Source organism: Apis cerana, linkage group LG1 (assembly GCF_029169275.1).
Source record: "Apis cerana isolate GH-2021 linkage group LG1, AcerK_1.0, whole genome shotgun sequence".
NCBI lineage: Eukaryota > Metazoa > Arthropoda > Insecta > Hymenoptera > Apidae > Apis > Apis cerana.
In genome coordinates this window covers 21,453,908-21,469,820 of record NC_083852.1, presented here as the reverse complement: position 1 = coordinate 21,469,820, position 15,913 = coordinate 21,453,908, and the positions used below count along the sequence as shown (strand labels likewise).

Genomic DNA, 15,913 nt, shown 5'->3' with positions numbered 1-15,913 from the left:
TTCGCAATCGAACATATGCAACCGCCAAGTTTAACGACCATGTTAAACTATTCGCACGGATAATTCTTTCCATCGAGCGTGTACACGCTCGACTCGTCGCGTATATATATATATATCGGCAGATGGGACGGAGATAAGATGCGTTACGCCGGAGCCCGCGTAATAACGATCTGCCACGAGTTGCCACGAGTCTAGAATTTCGGATTCATGCGTGCATCCGTCCGATCGAAAATCCAAACTCGACTCGACTCGACCCGATTCGTTCGTTCGAATAGAATTTTCACCGCAAAAATTCTCGCTTCGAAATTCACCCTCCCCTCTTCTCTCCTCGCCCCTTCAATCTTCGCCGGCGGTGGAATGTCGATTTTCCATCGAATTTGGTTATTTCGTGCCCGCCGCCGGTGCTCGATACCTCGCTCCCGAGGTATGTAACGCGGGCGTTGATCGACAACGTATATAACGGAGCAGCTAAATTTCGTTAATGATGAACGGCCCTTCACACGCCGATCGTTTCGTGCAAAATTTTCCCTCCTCTCTCTCTCTCTCTCTTCTCTCTCGTTTAAAAGGCGCGCGAACATATATCGAGGAATTCCGTGGTGGACGGGCGGCAAAAGGCAACAAGGTCTTGTATAATTAATATCGATGGCGAAATGAATGCCCGTTCCTCGTTAATTGATTCCGTTGTACACTTTAAAAGTGAACAATATTCATGGCGCAATTAATTAACGTTGCTCGGAGATCACCGATGAAAGCTCACTGGACTCGAAGAAGATCCCAGTTTTCGAGCTTCAACCACTTGTGCACGTGCGTGTATATGTACGTATGGGGAATAAACACGATCCTCGGCTCGGTTTATTCACGTTATTACATCATTATTTGCAAGAGCATTTCTATTTAATGTATTAATCGTTTATAGAAATGGACACGTAGAGCGTGTAGAAGAGAAAGAGTGAGAGGGAAAGAAAGTATCGCAGTTATCACAGTTCTCTTCGATAGCAATAGGAGCAACATTTGAGGCGTGCAAATGTTAGTTACGCACGCAACATTGCTCACAATTTGATCGTGGCGCTCGATCAACCGATCGCGACATCTTCCATCCATCGATTCTATATACATTTGCCAAGAGATTAAGATTGCCAATCGATCAACACAGGTTTCCTAAACGTGGGTGATTCCTCGAAATTGAAAGATCGCGAGGTTACGAAATGCCTCGGCCAAGGAGGAGATACACCGCATGAAAAGCAAGATCTCGGGCACATCTTCGCCCTCGCGTTAAAGGAAGATCAATAGCGGTGTTAGGTCTCCCTCCTTCCACGAGGAGACACTACCTCCTACTCTCTATTAAACTGTTTCCTCCAATTTTCCTCCAATTCCTTCCAAACTATTTACAAACGTGAATTCGCTCCACGATCGAAATGAAAATCACTTTTCGCACCCTTCTTCGCGTCCCCAACGGCTGCTCACCGCGTTTCACACGTTTCATCTCCATGGCGACTCGATTCCGTCATTATTTGCCATCGATCTATCGCTCTAAGCGTAGCCACCTCCCTTCCTCTCTCTCTCTCTCTCCCCCTCTCCAGATCGCATTAACACACGCGCTCCGCGATAATCTCGCGGTCGATCGGTTTCGCTATTTCGCGATTTCCACGGGCGTCGACCACCTCTTCTCCACGCTCCCCACCCCCTTAATGCGGAGGGACGCTTATCTCGACCGCATAGAGCATATCGCAGCGAAAACAAGCCCGATTACACACCAAGCGCAAGCCGTATTACCCCCCTCGCTAAGCGATTCTCCAATTCCAGAGTGGAGCAGAGACAACCGCTCGAGCGAGGTTGTTTACCTGTCACCCTGTATACAAACCGACCGGCCGATAGTTGCACCGGTATGCACTTAGGCTACAATACGGCTGGGTACATTGTGTCTCTCACGTAAGCGTTAATACTCGGAGCAAGAGCGGCGGCTGGGGCGGGGAACGTGGAACAAGCGGTACAAAGAGGAAGATCCGTGTGCGGGAGAGAGAGAGGAGGAGGCGGAAGGAGCAAGGAGCATGCTGGAGTGAACCGAAGAGAGAAGGCGCGCGGAGAGGGGCGTAAGCCGATGCATCTCCGTTGCTTGCAGGGGATCGCAGTGCCGCGACATTGATCCCATTTGCGGTAGCCTTCCAACGTGGTCGAACGTGTCGTAGTTTCGCGCGTATTATTACCGCGAGTGAAAATAGCGTGAAAATACCCAAAATACTCGCGAGAATTATAAATCGTGGAGAATGGATGATGCGTAGGAGAAAGGAAAAAGGGTGGAACTGAAAACACCGCTGGTACGAGCAAAAAAGAGGGGATGCGGATCTCGACGAAAATTCGTCTGAGTTTTCAAGCAACAAGATGGGCGTAACAAGTGCACGCGAGGGGATGGATCCGTTTGATTTCGAACTGCTCGCTGGAGTCGCTCCGCTTCCAACGCTGTACCGTACCTCGAGCATCGTTGGCCCACGCATACAGCGAGGAGCGAGCGGGAAGGTTGCATCAGCCGCGGAGGCCGACCACGGCGGCGGCGGGTGCTGCAGCGTCTGGTGGCGGGCCGACGCGCTTTTGCGTCAGCTTCCGTCAGCTCCTCTTCTGAAGTATCCGAAGCTTGGCACGAGATACGAAAAGTCGAGAATAAAAATCGACGTGTCTGCACGCGAAGAAGCGGTGGTGTGCCGGGGACGGTGGTGTGGATACACGGTGAAGAGGGTTGAAGAGGCCGGCGTGTAAAGGGGTGGAGCTCCGGGTGCTTCGGATTTGCGGCAGAGAGCTTCGACGAGGCTCTTTCTATCCATTACGATCAGGTGTGGGAGGAAAGGCCGCCGGTGAAAAGTGTTTTAAAGGGAAACGTCGAACCCGCGGCCACGGATCGCGCCCGCCTCGCGTATGCATTTTATATCCATGAGATTTTTATGGTTTTAATGACACTCTCTCGCGCCCAGCAGGATTTAAACTGCTTTTAAATTCCGTCCGCCGTGGCTTAAGCGGGAAATCTTTTCCCGCTTTTCCTTCCTCCCCTCTCTTTCGCTTCTCGCTTTTTTTCTCCCCGCTTTTTCGTCCTGTCCTCTTCTTTTTCTCTCTTCTCTCTCCCTTTTCTTCTTTTCTTTTTCCCTCCCCCTCTCCGTTTGCCGAGGTATGTAATGCAATCGCTCGACCACCAGAAAACAGATGGAATTGTTTATGGCTTTTAACGAAAGCATCGAGAGAAGGGGCGCGGAAGTGGTAAAAGGTTCCCCTGTTTACGACGCTCTTTATAAACCTATTATATCGAAGGAATTAACGCGCGGAATTTAAATTTTTATGCTGTTCGTTCGAGAGGCGGGATTACTCGTTTCTTCGCCGGTATTAATTCGCCGAAAAAGAATTCCCCTGGGAATCTGTATCCCCCTTTCGCCAACATGGTGAATCCAATTTTAAAGCGAACACTCGACCGAACGGACTCGCCCAGATTCTTTTATTCCCGTTTCTAAAGCGTCAAAAGCGTTCTCGCAGGGCACAAACGTTCAAAAAAATTACAACGCTCGAATATACATACATATATATATATATCGTGGATATATCGTTGATTCGCGGAGACAAGGGTCTCTCTTCCTCTCCCTCACTCTCCATTATTAAGAAAACGATGCGCGATTAAACGGAGAGGAAGGGATCGATGGAATACAATGTTGTAGTTTTGGCATCAGTAGCTCGAAGGATGTGGTATTCAATTATGCAACGAACATCATCCTCATTCTGTGGTTCGCCGCGCTCCATTTCACTTTCGAGGGGGCGAAACAGCCCTAAACACAAGGGTGGAATCACGCACGGATGCCGTGCATTTCTCTTCATCCGATCGCGTTACGTCTATAGACGTGTGTAGACGTCTATCCCATCTCGCGATATTATTATGTCTACGACTCTACCCGTTCTAATAATAATAATAATAATAATAATAAGAGAAAAAGTTTTAGCCCTCTCCCCCTCCCTCTTCGAGAAATAATTGAACCAATTGCAAGTTTCATCTTGATGATATGGATATCTTTCTCTTCCATTATCCCTAATATCAAAAGGACATTCTTCCTTTCCTTTTGAAACACGAGGGTTACGAGCCTATTTCCCTTTTGAAACGTTAACAGTCGCGGCCAATGCTGCCTCTATACATAATGCATTCGGTATATAAGAACGTTTCGCGTGTTCCTCACGGGTGACAGGATTTAGACCGGTAAAAGAGATGAGGAGAGGGAGGGGGGAGGAAAGAGGGCGAAAAGAGAGCCGATATATCGATCGAGAGACAAATTATTCATGCCAGCACACGAATCACCGTTGGAGGATCTATTTCTTTCGGTGATCAAAAAAAAAAAAAAAAGGGGAAGGGAAAACGGGATCAAAGATATCGCTGCACGCGAATTCGATTAACCCTATTTCGCGACCGACTCGTCTAAACTTCGTCCCTGCTCTCCTCTCGATCCTATCCGCTCCACTGTCTATCTATCTATCTATCTATCGTATCCACCACGTGCTCGTGTCGGTTTTTCCTGCTCGTTTGTTCGCGCTTTCAGCCGACTCGACAGCGATATCGAAGAACTCCAACTGTGAATAATACCACTACCAGCGTCCCGGTTTCCAGAGCTTGCTATTGAAAAATGTCACATCTCGTTGAAGAATTTACGGTGCGCTTGACGTCGCCTTCGATATCACGGGGAATGAACCCAAGTTATTGATATTCCTTCTTGAATATTATTCGAATATTATTCGATTTTGGCCCCCCTCCCATGTGTGCATCCACAGGAGGAGAACCCAGCCCGATTTCGACTTATCCCCGATCGATAACCAAAAGGCCGACGAGGTCATCCTTGGCTGACACCGGATGTCCCACTATAAATACATCCACGGGGTAACTGCGTCTCGGTTCGCGTCACAAACTCGAGCGAGCCAATCCTGCTCGAAACTTTGTCACGCCCCACACCGCTCTAAGAAACCGCGTAACCCGAATACGCTTATTGTTACGACAAAACTTCCCTCCCCCTTTCGTACACCGACACTACTATCCTATTTATCATCGATAAACCGATATACCATCCCTTCCCCCTCCATCTCTCCCTCGATTATCTCGGCTTTATTCACCACCGTACACGAGAATCTATATATATATATATATATGCTTGTCTAATTGGAGAAATCGATTCGAATCTGTGTCGTCCCTCTTTGGAACAAAGACTTGCTTTCAGACTTGATTAAACGGGCCGACAGAGATTCAAAATTTCTCTCGAAGGGATCGCGATCAGGATTTAAGGGTTTCGGACGGGGGTGAAAGAAGAAGGAGGAGATGGTCTTTAACCCAAAAACGTCGCATTAGAGGGTGATAATCGAAAATCAATAAAGCCGATAAAAAGCGTAAGGAAACCGATGGCGGAGCGCACCAGAACTTCTTGCATAATAAATCTCTCCTTTTCTCTCTCTCTCTATCTCCATCTTTTTCTCGATAATATCTATCGGAATAGACATCGCGTTTTGAGATTCTTATTGACGATACAGATCGAATACACGCGACCGACGAGCTCTCCCCTCTTGTCGTCACGACGTACGGGAATTTTGTTTTAAACTTGGAAAGGAAATCCCGTTGATGTAAATCTATTGCGGCGCACGATCTTTACACTCACGATGGAGTTGCTTTTTAGCGCAAACTTCGTGGTAAATCTTGAAACCTTTTGCCGTTATCCGTTTTTTCGAAAATTCGAACGAGTCTACTCACGATTATCGTAAAAAGCGTGGCAACTCGAAATCGAGAGTTTGCTATTCGCCAGGTTTATTAAAACAATCCTCGGATCTGAATATCGATCGAAGGAAAACAGGAGGAGAAGGAGTAGATGGCGTAAACGGAGCGACCGGTCCTAAGTATATCTAGAGGATCAACAAACAGTGAAATCCCAACATCTGGCAATCTGTTTGCCCGATGGTGGTGGGCGAGTGGAAGACGGAATTGTCGTATTCCAGTCGGCTGCCCGAGGCTGCCTCGGGCTTCACATTCTCGGGCGAAATGTACCGTATAATAATCTCGATCGGGGGCCAAGTATCCCCGGAATACTTTATCCGTATCGCGAGCCGTGTCTTAAATATCAACGAAATCGAGCCGAGTTTACGCCACGAAACACGTACGAATTCGTCGCCAATTCGCGGTTTATCCAGTTAGAAGGAGACTGTATAGGCAACTAATTGTTAATCCCCGCGCACTGGACACTCCACTGCCGGTTAATCGAACGTCTTTACGGTCGATCGAGGATTATCCCAAATCGATTCGATAACATCGGCCGCCAGCGCTCACGGATCACGGCGAGATACTACGCCTTTGAGGATCACAAGGGCCGAGAGAGAGAGAGTTCTCGAGGGGGCCATATCGAAACGCACGTGTGCCCACTTCGCTAAATATGTACGCGTCGTCGCACCATACGTATGCATATATCGGCGACATGCCCGACCCCTTTGCCACGAATATGTCGCTATCTCGGCGCCGGTGGACAGGTATACTTGGATCACGGCACACAAACGTGTGCTGGACCAATAATCCGTTTCGTCTTGCGATCTAACGATCGGTCGTCGTTCTATAATTAACGAAACCTGGGCGATCCTTCTTTCCATTCGCCTTGATTTTTACTCGTGATGCTTATGTATATATATATATATATATACACACTTCTCCATTTATGTATACGTTGCAGCCATAGATCTTCTCTCCAACTGGAAATCTGGTGATCGTAATTCGAATCCACGAATTTTTCCAATGGTTTTGCGTGTTTTCGTTGCATCTTTTCGGTCGGAAACGCGGCAATTTCGAGAAATCGGGAATCGCATGTATCGATCGAAAGGCCGCTCTGTTCTCGTTCTCACGTTCGAATGGAGGATAAGACCGTTATATATATCGGGTATATTGAAAACGATCATGCGATTGCAAAGATACCGGTAATAACGTTAACGTCCATTCATTTGCGCGTCTGTCCTCGTACAATCGCGGCACACGAATAAACGTGCGGGCACGTTTCGACACGATTCGTCCTCGAGCCCGAGTTTTGTTCATATTTTTCGATTATCCAAAGTCGTCGTGCAATATTTATATTAACGGAACTATATAAACAGCGCGTTTCTCTCGACAAGGACAACGTGTTGCTGCTATATTTATAACGCGCGATGCTCGTCGAATCAATGTTCCACGATACGTTCTTTAAGGCGATTTTTTCTTTTTTTCTTTTTTTCCGTGGCATCGATGCGCGAAAGAGGGGAAACGCTCGAGGACGGAAAGGGAGAGAGAGAGAGAGAGAGAGAGACGAGAGTCGCGTCGTTGCGCCGGTATCGGGGCACGAGATAATGAAAAAGAAGACAGAGTTCGGCGGCCGTGACTTAATGTAGCCGAAGAAATAAACGGGGCCAGTTATGGTATATATATCATAACGGAGGACAGCCGTACGCGGCTGTAAATGATATAAATAAAATCAACCTGGGAATACCGTGGCTATTTATCATCCCAGCTAAAATGCCTTAGCCTGTTTGCCCCCTCCCCCCATTAATAACGCGAGGAAAACTCATTTTCGGTTGTTCGGTCGCGAAAGCTGCGTGCCCGCCGTAAGGTTTCACACCGCGAACGTGCAGTATCTTCGAACGTTCGTGGGAACAGTTCGAATCGACTCCGGAATCTTAAGATTTCGCTCATTTGTTTGATTGATTTATAGCGGATTTATTATAGCTTCGAAGCGAGTCATAATTCCGACCCAATCGAATGGAAAGCGATGGTAATTGACGATGAGATTGCTGGCTTGATAACAATCCCGGCTCGTTGCTTTCGAAAAATTGTTTCCCATATATATTATTTTCTAGCTTCTTTTGTTGACGCTGCTCGTCCAATTGATAAACTCGACCCGACGGTTATTACACTCGTAGCAAAGATCGTCGCGATTTTTTCACGTCTGAACGGTATTATTTCTAGCTTCCTAGTCGCCGATCTTTCCGTATTAAGCGTTATCGTCGATAGTTCAATTAATAGAGGCGGACTTGGATAGTCTTGGCGCCGGGATCCGAGTTGGCGGTGTCGGGAAGGGAGGAGGGATCGTGTGCCTCGATTTCTCGCGCGTTGCTTAATATTCCAGTTAAGGGGCACAAATCTAGTTTTGAAGCGTCTGTTGAATAAACCATGGACCCGATCAATCCCTTCTTCTGCTCGAGCAGGGTGCACCGCAAAACCGCATCAATAATGGACAATGTATAAACAGGCGCGCAGCGGGTGGATAAACCAAGGAAAAAAGGCCTCTCCCTCTCCTTCCCCCTTTCTTTTGCGGGGTGCGTAAACATACACGGTGAACAAAAATTTAGAACACCATCATGACCCTACCCGACCTCCACCGCCCGGGGGACGCAAGCGTTTAAACAAATATTTTCCCTGGGAAACGTTTCTCTGCCTGTTCTCGCTGCTGATCTTCTTTAAATATTTCTATCGGATAAGTATATATATATTCGTTCGTGGAACACGAAGGCCACTGTAAATCAACGGCCATCGATCTACGTCGATTTGTTTCCGCCGATCTTCGTACGTATCTTCGCGCTATCGAGACGAGGGATCCGGCCGCGATCGAAGACCGATGATTTAGAGGATGGTGCTGTTCCAAACAGGAAAAAAGATCCGGATGGATTAGAATGCATACTTGCTTCCACGATTTGACCGGTTTCGTTGCTCTCTCTCTCTTCCTTCGTTCGTCACCGACTTAACATATTTGAATATTGTATCAGGCATTCGATGCTTCCAAACTTGGAACCGATGAGGTGCGGTTAAAGTGATGTGTGTGTGTGTGTGTGTGTGAGACGCGAGTCCTCGTCGTCTCTCAAGAGATACTGGTTAAGCGCTTCTAAACGCGGTTTGTCAAAGCACGTTCCGAAACGCCATAATTTACAACAAGAGCGAGTTTTCCCCTCGATCTCGGGATTATCGATTCTCCATTAGATGATCGTCCAATTGATATCGCGTCCAAGTTATCTCGGAAGAAATTATTCCGTAGGCGTATTACGATCTTTATTAAAATTTGCTTCGTTAATTACATAATTAATTCGCCTCTCGTGTAATAAATAATCAAGCAACAACAATCGAATAAGCAAGCGCCGCAAGAAACACTTTCTCCCGTTTCTATTCATGGGCTTTATCTCTCACCTATCATCCCCACGATTATTCAGATTCCTACAGAACGGGTTGAAGCGGTGATCGACCGCTCGTGTCGTCGGTATTAAGCGAGAAAGAAAAGGGGGGGAGGGTTTATTATTAGCCGACTGGTATCGCGAGAAGGAGAGCGAGAGAAGGAGAAGCAAAGAGTTACATGTGGGCCTCGCGAGTACGCTTATATGCCCGCGCTATCGAGGCGAAAGATCCGAGGGTGATTGAAGACCGATGGCCCGGCCATATACGTACACGCGCGTTTTATTTTCCGAGCGGAGTGTGGCGACGAAACAGGGATAAAAAGGAGAGAGGAACAGGGACGGGCAGGAGGATAGAGGGATAAAACGAAGGAGAACGCGACCGGTGAATCGTATCGCGATACGAAGGGGATCCACCACGCAATGGCACGAACGTGGGTGCTTCATTTGCGTGTGTCCTTAGAGACACATCGGCTTTCGAATCGCGTGAAAGAAAATTCTCGTGTTTCGTCTTCCAGTGGTGGACAAAAAGATGAACGAATTGGGGAGAGAGAGAGAGAGAGAGAAAGTGTGTGTTGTGTAATTTGAGGAACGAAAACGAGATTTCGCGTTTGGAATGGTGGTAGTAGGAGAATCTGGATAATGACGAGGAATAGGAAATTGAATGATGGGAAGGGGAGAAGGATTAGAGAAACGTGGGGGATACGTGGAGAGGCCTAAGGCCTCTTATTACCGTTATCGCTCGGGAGGATAATGCGGACGACGAAGAGGGGACTTGTACGCCACTTGCCACGAGTAATACAACCTCTTCAATTATTGATAGTTTCGAGGAGCTAATTTCTGCAAAGTTACAACTGCTTACTTCTTGAAGACCGTTTAGGATATTGCTTCGTGTACGTACCTATCGAGATGATGAGTGTACTCGTCTATACTTAACGACTATTGTCATCGACCATCTGATAAAACGTCGAAGACAGGTAGAGGAAGTCGAGAAATCGGGCTGCTATCGATCTGCATCTACATTTCTCCGGATCGATAATGTTTCCTTGTTGATTGTGCAATAAAATATAAAAGGGGGGAAAAAAAGAAAGACTAAATATTTAGGCGAAAAGAAGATATCTTTGCCCGGCCTCTTTTTTTTCTTTCTATCTTCGTCTATGGGAATTGATCAAGATTCAGGGTTGCAGAGGCCGTGCCCCTGCAAGAACGCAGGACATGACGTTGAAATTTGTTTTCTTTGATACGGGGATTGTTTATTTGTGCACGGTTGTCAGTTCGGTTGTATATTTGAAGAGAGCTCGGAATCCGAGAGTGATGAAAAGTGGTGCTAGTTTTCTCCCCTATATTTATATTCCTTCGCTTTTGTAGTTTGTTTCTGGCTGAAGGTTGGCTACCGAACTGTATACCTTCGGTTATTTAACTTTTCCCTGGTTTTCGTAATGTAATCAAAGTTGCGTCCCTGATATTTGTTGTTTGCCTTCGTTTCCTCGTTATTCCGGAAATAATTAATTGTTATTATATTTCGTATTTTTTTTTTCTTCGCTATACAAAATATTATTCACGTTCGACGATAAATTTCTATCATTATCCATCGCTCGAAATATTAAATTAACGTAGCGTTCTTTCTGTTTTCTTTCCAGGTAAATCCCTTATGGTTCTCCATGATGCTTGTGTTAACGAGATTGCAACAGACACGGTAATGTAAGCATTCCGGCACGAATATCGGAAAGAATGTAAATATGTACGTCAAATCGTGCGTGCATACATTTACTAGTCACGTAACAGCGACTCGTGATGATTCACGTGCACATATTTACATCAACAATTGTTTATACAGCTCACCTGTACATTATCTATCTCAAAATTTTACCATTTCTTTTTTTTTTTTTTTTTTTATTATTTTATCGAGAGAATTTATTAATACATTTAAAACGTTTAAAATTTTTACTGGCGATATTAATTCGAGCGTTAAAAAAAGTCGTGGTGCATCTAAAAAATTAACGAGTGCGTGTTAATATATGTACACGTACAATATATTATACTTGCGGGGTCCGTGTTCGTTATTTTTTTCTATGCTTTAATTTTTGAGCTTGCTGCGAATCCCAGAGATTATTCGCATAAAGGGACAATTAAATTGTAGACGGTCAAAAAAGGACGCTGCATCGTTTAACGTAGTTTTCAGTTAACAAAATTTGCTCCACCGTCTGACAGTTCTTGTAACGTCAAAGGCCGCGTTCGAAATTGAATTTCTACGAACGATGTCGCGCCCAACTTTTTCCTCCTTCCCGAATCTCGTCAAACTATTAATGACGAAGTTTGTCGATTGGTCGAATATTTCAAACGCAAAAAAAAAAAAAAAAGAAAAGAAACAAGAAACAAACGAACGAACGAATAAATAAATGAATAAATAAATAAATAAATAAACGAATAAAGGAAATATTATATAACTGTGAACGCACGGTGATTACGCGGCTCGATTTTTCACCGATAACACCAACGAGGCAAAAAAAGAGAGAAAAAGAGAGAGAAAAGTAGAGAGCAACGTCGAGTCTTATTTTTTGTCGCGCCACGTAAAACACGGAACTACGGTGACCGCGGCGTACCGTAGAAATTTCGTTCGTTCGTTCGTTCATTCGTTGTTTCATATCGGCCGGTCCGCGTGATTTATACTTTTAGTTTCTGTTTTACGGTCGTCCAAGTTTGTTGCTCGTGAAAAATAAAATCCGTGATATATTGCTTAATATGGCCGGCCGGGGTTGAAGCATCGCCACCGGCGTCCGACTTCCGGGTCCGGTAATCCGTTCCACGATTTCTTCTAAACGATTCGAAAAGCGTATCCCGCCATGTATCGATCCAATCTTGCTTGGATGCGTTTCATGCACATATCCAATGATTCGATTCGAATCATTTCCTACGAGCTATAAGGAAATGATTTCGAGATCATAGTGATTTCGCGCGATTCTTTTCGAATCGATCTAGACATCGTCGAGATGGAGGAAAGGGGGAGAGAAAAAAGAAAAAAGACAAAACAAAAATTATAAGCGCACTTTTGAGGGGGGGAAAAAAATAATTCAGTTTCGATTAGTTGGGAAGGAAGCAAGCAAGCAAGCAGTAGGTTCGAGAGAATCGAAAATTGATCGCGTTGAAAAAATGATGTTCCCCCGTCCCCTCGTCGGGAACGATTCGTGAACTCTTTTTCCCATCGTTTCGCACGTACGCGAACCAAGTACGAAACTACGTGTTATCGAACAGCTATAACGTCTAATGCACGTATCAAGTTCTTCATTCGCGGGTGCATCAACCCCGAAGCGGATGAAGCGGACGGTCACGTAGATCGTTTCGCGTTTCTCGTCGCGGTTTACCTTGTTATATACCTGGCACCGGTTGCGTTCCCGGAGTGCTTATCGTCCCCGTGAAATTGTTGCCCGAGATGACAAACATTAATACACCGCGTTGATAAGCCGAACAAACGGCGCCATTAATCACAAGTTTTTCCCGCCTCCCCCTCCGATTCATGGATCATTCGTCGCGATACGTTTGTTTTTCTCCCCGTTCTATAAATCAGATCCATTGCGAACGACGATCCACCACGCTTTCTATAAACTTTGTCACGTTTGATTCTCGCCACTCCCCCTATTGTCGCTCGTATAATGTATAATGCTTTCATCGTATTTTGCGTCAACAATTAATATTTTGACAAGACTTTCGCCTGTTCGCTCTTTCCAATTTTTCACGCGTACGACAATCGTCCCCTTCGTCGTCATTTCTTTTTCAAAAATCTCAAAAATTTCGCGGATCCCTCTGGCAATGGAAATGGAAAACGATCTTAATTGGAATTTTTGTTCCAATTGGCATTGGCGGAGCAAAGCGGTCTCCGGACCGGGGAAGAAATTGAAAATTAGCCGCAAACGGCGCTCATTAGCCCGGCCAACGCGGATAAATCGCATCGTCGCTTTGATCGAGCACGATTAGCTCGTAACATCGGGTAATTACGGATCGGACCGTGAACCGGCCGCTTATTGTCCGCCATTATCGCAAACGTTACGGTTTATTACAGCTACGTTACTCCGTGTTACAGTCTCGACAAATTTGGCCTGGCCTCCGCGCGTTTTGTATAAACGCGCGCACTGCGGTCGCCCGCCTGGAGGTGGGAGCTATAGTTGCCGCTATAATGCCCGACGATAGCCTGGGAAATAGTAGCGGCATAATAGTGGACGCGGTGCCAGATTGCCGGGAAAATTAATTACGTAGCGTGCGTTTAACCCGCGCAATGAGAGCGCGGCATCGTGGCACGTAATTGCATATTACAGGGGCGCGTTATACGTGCCTAAGAAGTTATTTAATTCATTAGTTCGATGAAATACAGGACGGCGTATCAGCGCGTCCCGCTAATCGAGTAATTTTAACGTCCTTCCCTTCCCCCTCCTCCCTCCCCCCGATAAAGGGAATGGACGACAATGTTGGAGAGAATCAACCGGCGAGCACGGGATATACATAATCGATCGATTTAAGAAGGGAAAAAATGGATCGATTTCGTTGGAAATTCAATTTGAGCTTCGATTATTCCGATACGTGACGATCCATCGCGAAATATTAATGTAATTTGTTTTGCGAGAAAGTGAACGCTTGAAAATAGAGCAGCCGATCGATACACACGTACACGAATAATGTTTGCACCATCTATGCGCGTACCACCAACGAGTTGGACCAACAAGTTGTGTAATCAAGACCAACAACCATTTTGTTTCTGTGCGAAACTTGGTGAGTATGCGGAGCATGATGCGTGATTCGCTGTTGTATTTTTTTATTAACGAAATATTATTATTCATTTTTTCCCTTTCTTTCTTGAAATATAACCATACGTTGGGGGAAAAAAATGGAAAAATCGCGTTGAATTCCCTCAAGCGAGATACAACGCGCAAAGATTTTATTCGATTATTGCGAAAAAGGAAAAAAAGAAAAGAAAACGCTCGAAACTCGTCAATTGGACACGGTTTACACACGGCCCTCGCACATATAAATATCTGCTAAAAATAAATCATAAAACGAGGGATTAATCGAAAACGCAGGACGGAGTGCACGAGTCATAAGTCGGTTAGGGAATACGGGTGTGATTAATGGGACGCCAAATATAAACCAGACGAGGGAAAAACCCCGAAGCAGGGCTGATTAATGCTCGGGCTAAATCAACGGCGCGAGGCGCGCATTAAACGGGGCCGATTGAATATTTTCCGGATAATTTATCCGGTGGCAATTATTTCGCGGCACGTACGGGTTAATTCAGTGTCGCGCCGAGGCAATATCCTTCGGGATTTTTCCGCCACCAACTAATATCCTCCGTCTCCTCCTCCTCCTCCTTCCCTTGCTCGCGGTGCCTCGCGACAATCGTAGCTCTTTCCAGCGCGCGTTCCTCTCGCGCGCCGACACAATGTTGGCCGTACGCGGCTTAAGTGGCCGATAAAGCACGAAACCCGACAGCCTCGAGTGGCCTCGTGTGTACACAACTCTGCAACAAACATAGCGAACTCGCGTGAGAAGCCGCGTGCGTACGCTCTCTTCGTGGTTGAAAATCCGCCCTTTCTCGAGGGAGGATAGTTCCTTCTCCTTCTTTCCGCGTTAACACGATTTTCGCGCCCTTTTTATTTCGCCGCACGAGTCGTCCGATAATTTTCGAACAAATAACAGGGAGAAGCGTAAATAAGAAACGGGAGAATGGTATAATAAAGGAAAAAGCTGAGGGAAAGACGCGGGAGCGAATGGGCAGGAAGGAAAATGTAATTAGTTTGACGGGGGAAAAGGAGAAGGGAAACGTGAGATAACGTAAACGTAAGGAGGATGTGTAAAGGGATATACACCGCCAATCGAGACTTTTTTTGGTGAGTAGGGGAAAGAAGAAATGGAATGAGGAATTAACACGTCACATTGATATGGTGACGACGTTCGAGAGAGAGATCAACGTATCGTGGAAAGAAGGAAATAATTCCAGTCGAAAGAGGATTTCCTTGAAAAGTTTATTATTTTAAAACAGGTTGGTCAAACAGTTCTCGCCCAAATCTCACTTCACCTCGCTCTATTCCTTTCGAACGAGTTTATATCGCGAATATATATAAATTTTCGCCAAATTCCTTTCCGTTTTCCGGAGGAACGTACGCAAACATCATAAATTTTCGCGATCAAATTTGACGCGATGCCAACCCTCCTCTTATATTTCGACGATTCGACACCGAAAGGGAAAGAGAGAGCAGACCGCGAGGAATTTGGGGAAAGCATCGATCGTTGTTAATGACTTTATTTAAATGCTTCGCCCGCCGCCACTCACGTCGTTAATGGTAGTTCGGCCTCGTTTATCCGACATTAATTAGCGACATCATTATCGTCCATGGCTACCACATCCATCTGACGACAAGCGAGATTTTTATTGTCGCGTTTCTCACGCGGGGTGTAAAACCGCGAACAAGCCGAGAGCTGATCGCGGCGATGTTCGGCCGAACGAGCCGCGCGAGAAACTTTAACGGCCCTCTTAAAATTTCCCATTTACCGGTGCCACCGCTGTAAATTGCCGATCGATAGGATTATACGAACGTGTAATTAAGGCGACGTGCAAGGTAAGGCATGCGTGAGTTTTAACGCCGCGTATTAATTTGGCAAGCGCGAGGAGGGCATCTTCTAGATTTTCTTCTTTCGAAAAAACAAATAGAGTCGCGATAAAGTGGACGAGATATGGAACTAGTTTTTTTCGAACGAT

General features: G+C 45.9%; 1 protein-coding gene and 1 long non-coding RNA gene across 23 annotated transcripts in view; one reads left to right on the top strand and one right to left on the bottom strand.

Annotated features, from left to right (window-relative positions):
• Nucleotides 1-15,913, top strand: part of LOC108002419 (latrophilin Cirl) — a 361,012-nt gene that overhangs the window by 247,639 nt on the left and 97,460 nt on the right. For 3 of the 14 annotated variants that reach the window (XM_062074878.1, XM_062075257.1, XM_062075158.1), the window contains one exon: nucleotides 10,809-10,869. The exons of the other annotated variants lie outside the window; for them this stretch is intronic. In XM_062074878.1, the coding sequence (XP_061930862.1) occupies nucleotides 10,809-10,869 (61 nt within the window). The remainder of the gene's footprint in view (nucleotides 1-10,808; nucleotides 10,870-15,913) is intronic. 14 annotated transcript variants of the gene reach the window in all.
• The window catches only part of LOC108002423 (uncharacterized), a 163,559-nt gene that overhangs the window by 77,102 nt on the left and 70,544 nt on the right, over nucleotides 1-15,913 (bottom strand). The window contains exon 5 of one of the 9 annotated variants that reach the window (XR_009830581.1): nucleotides 11,041-14,674. The exons of the other annotated variants lie outside the window; for them this stretch is intronic. This is a non-coding gene — a long non-coding RNA (uncharacterized LOC108002423). Of the gene's footprint in view, nucleotides 1-11,040; nucleotides 14,675-15,913 lie in introns of those variants that run through there. 9 annotated transcript variants of the gene reach the window in all.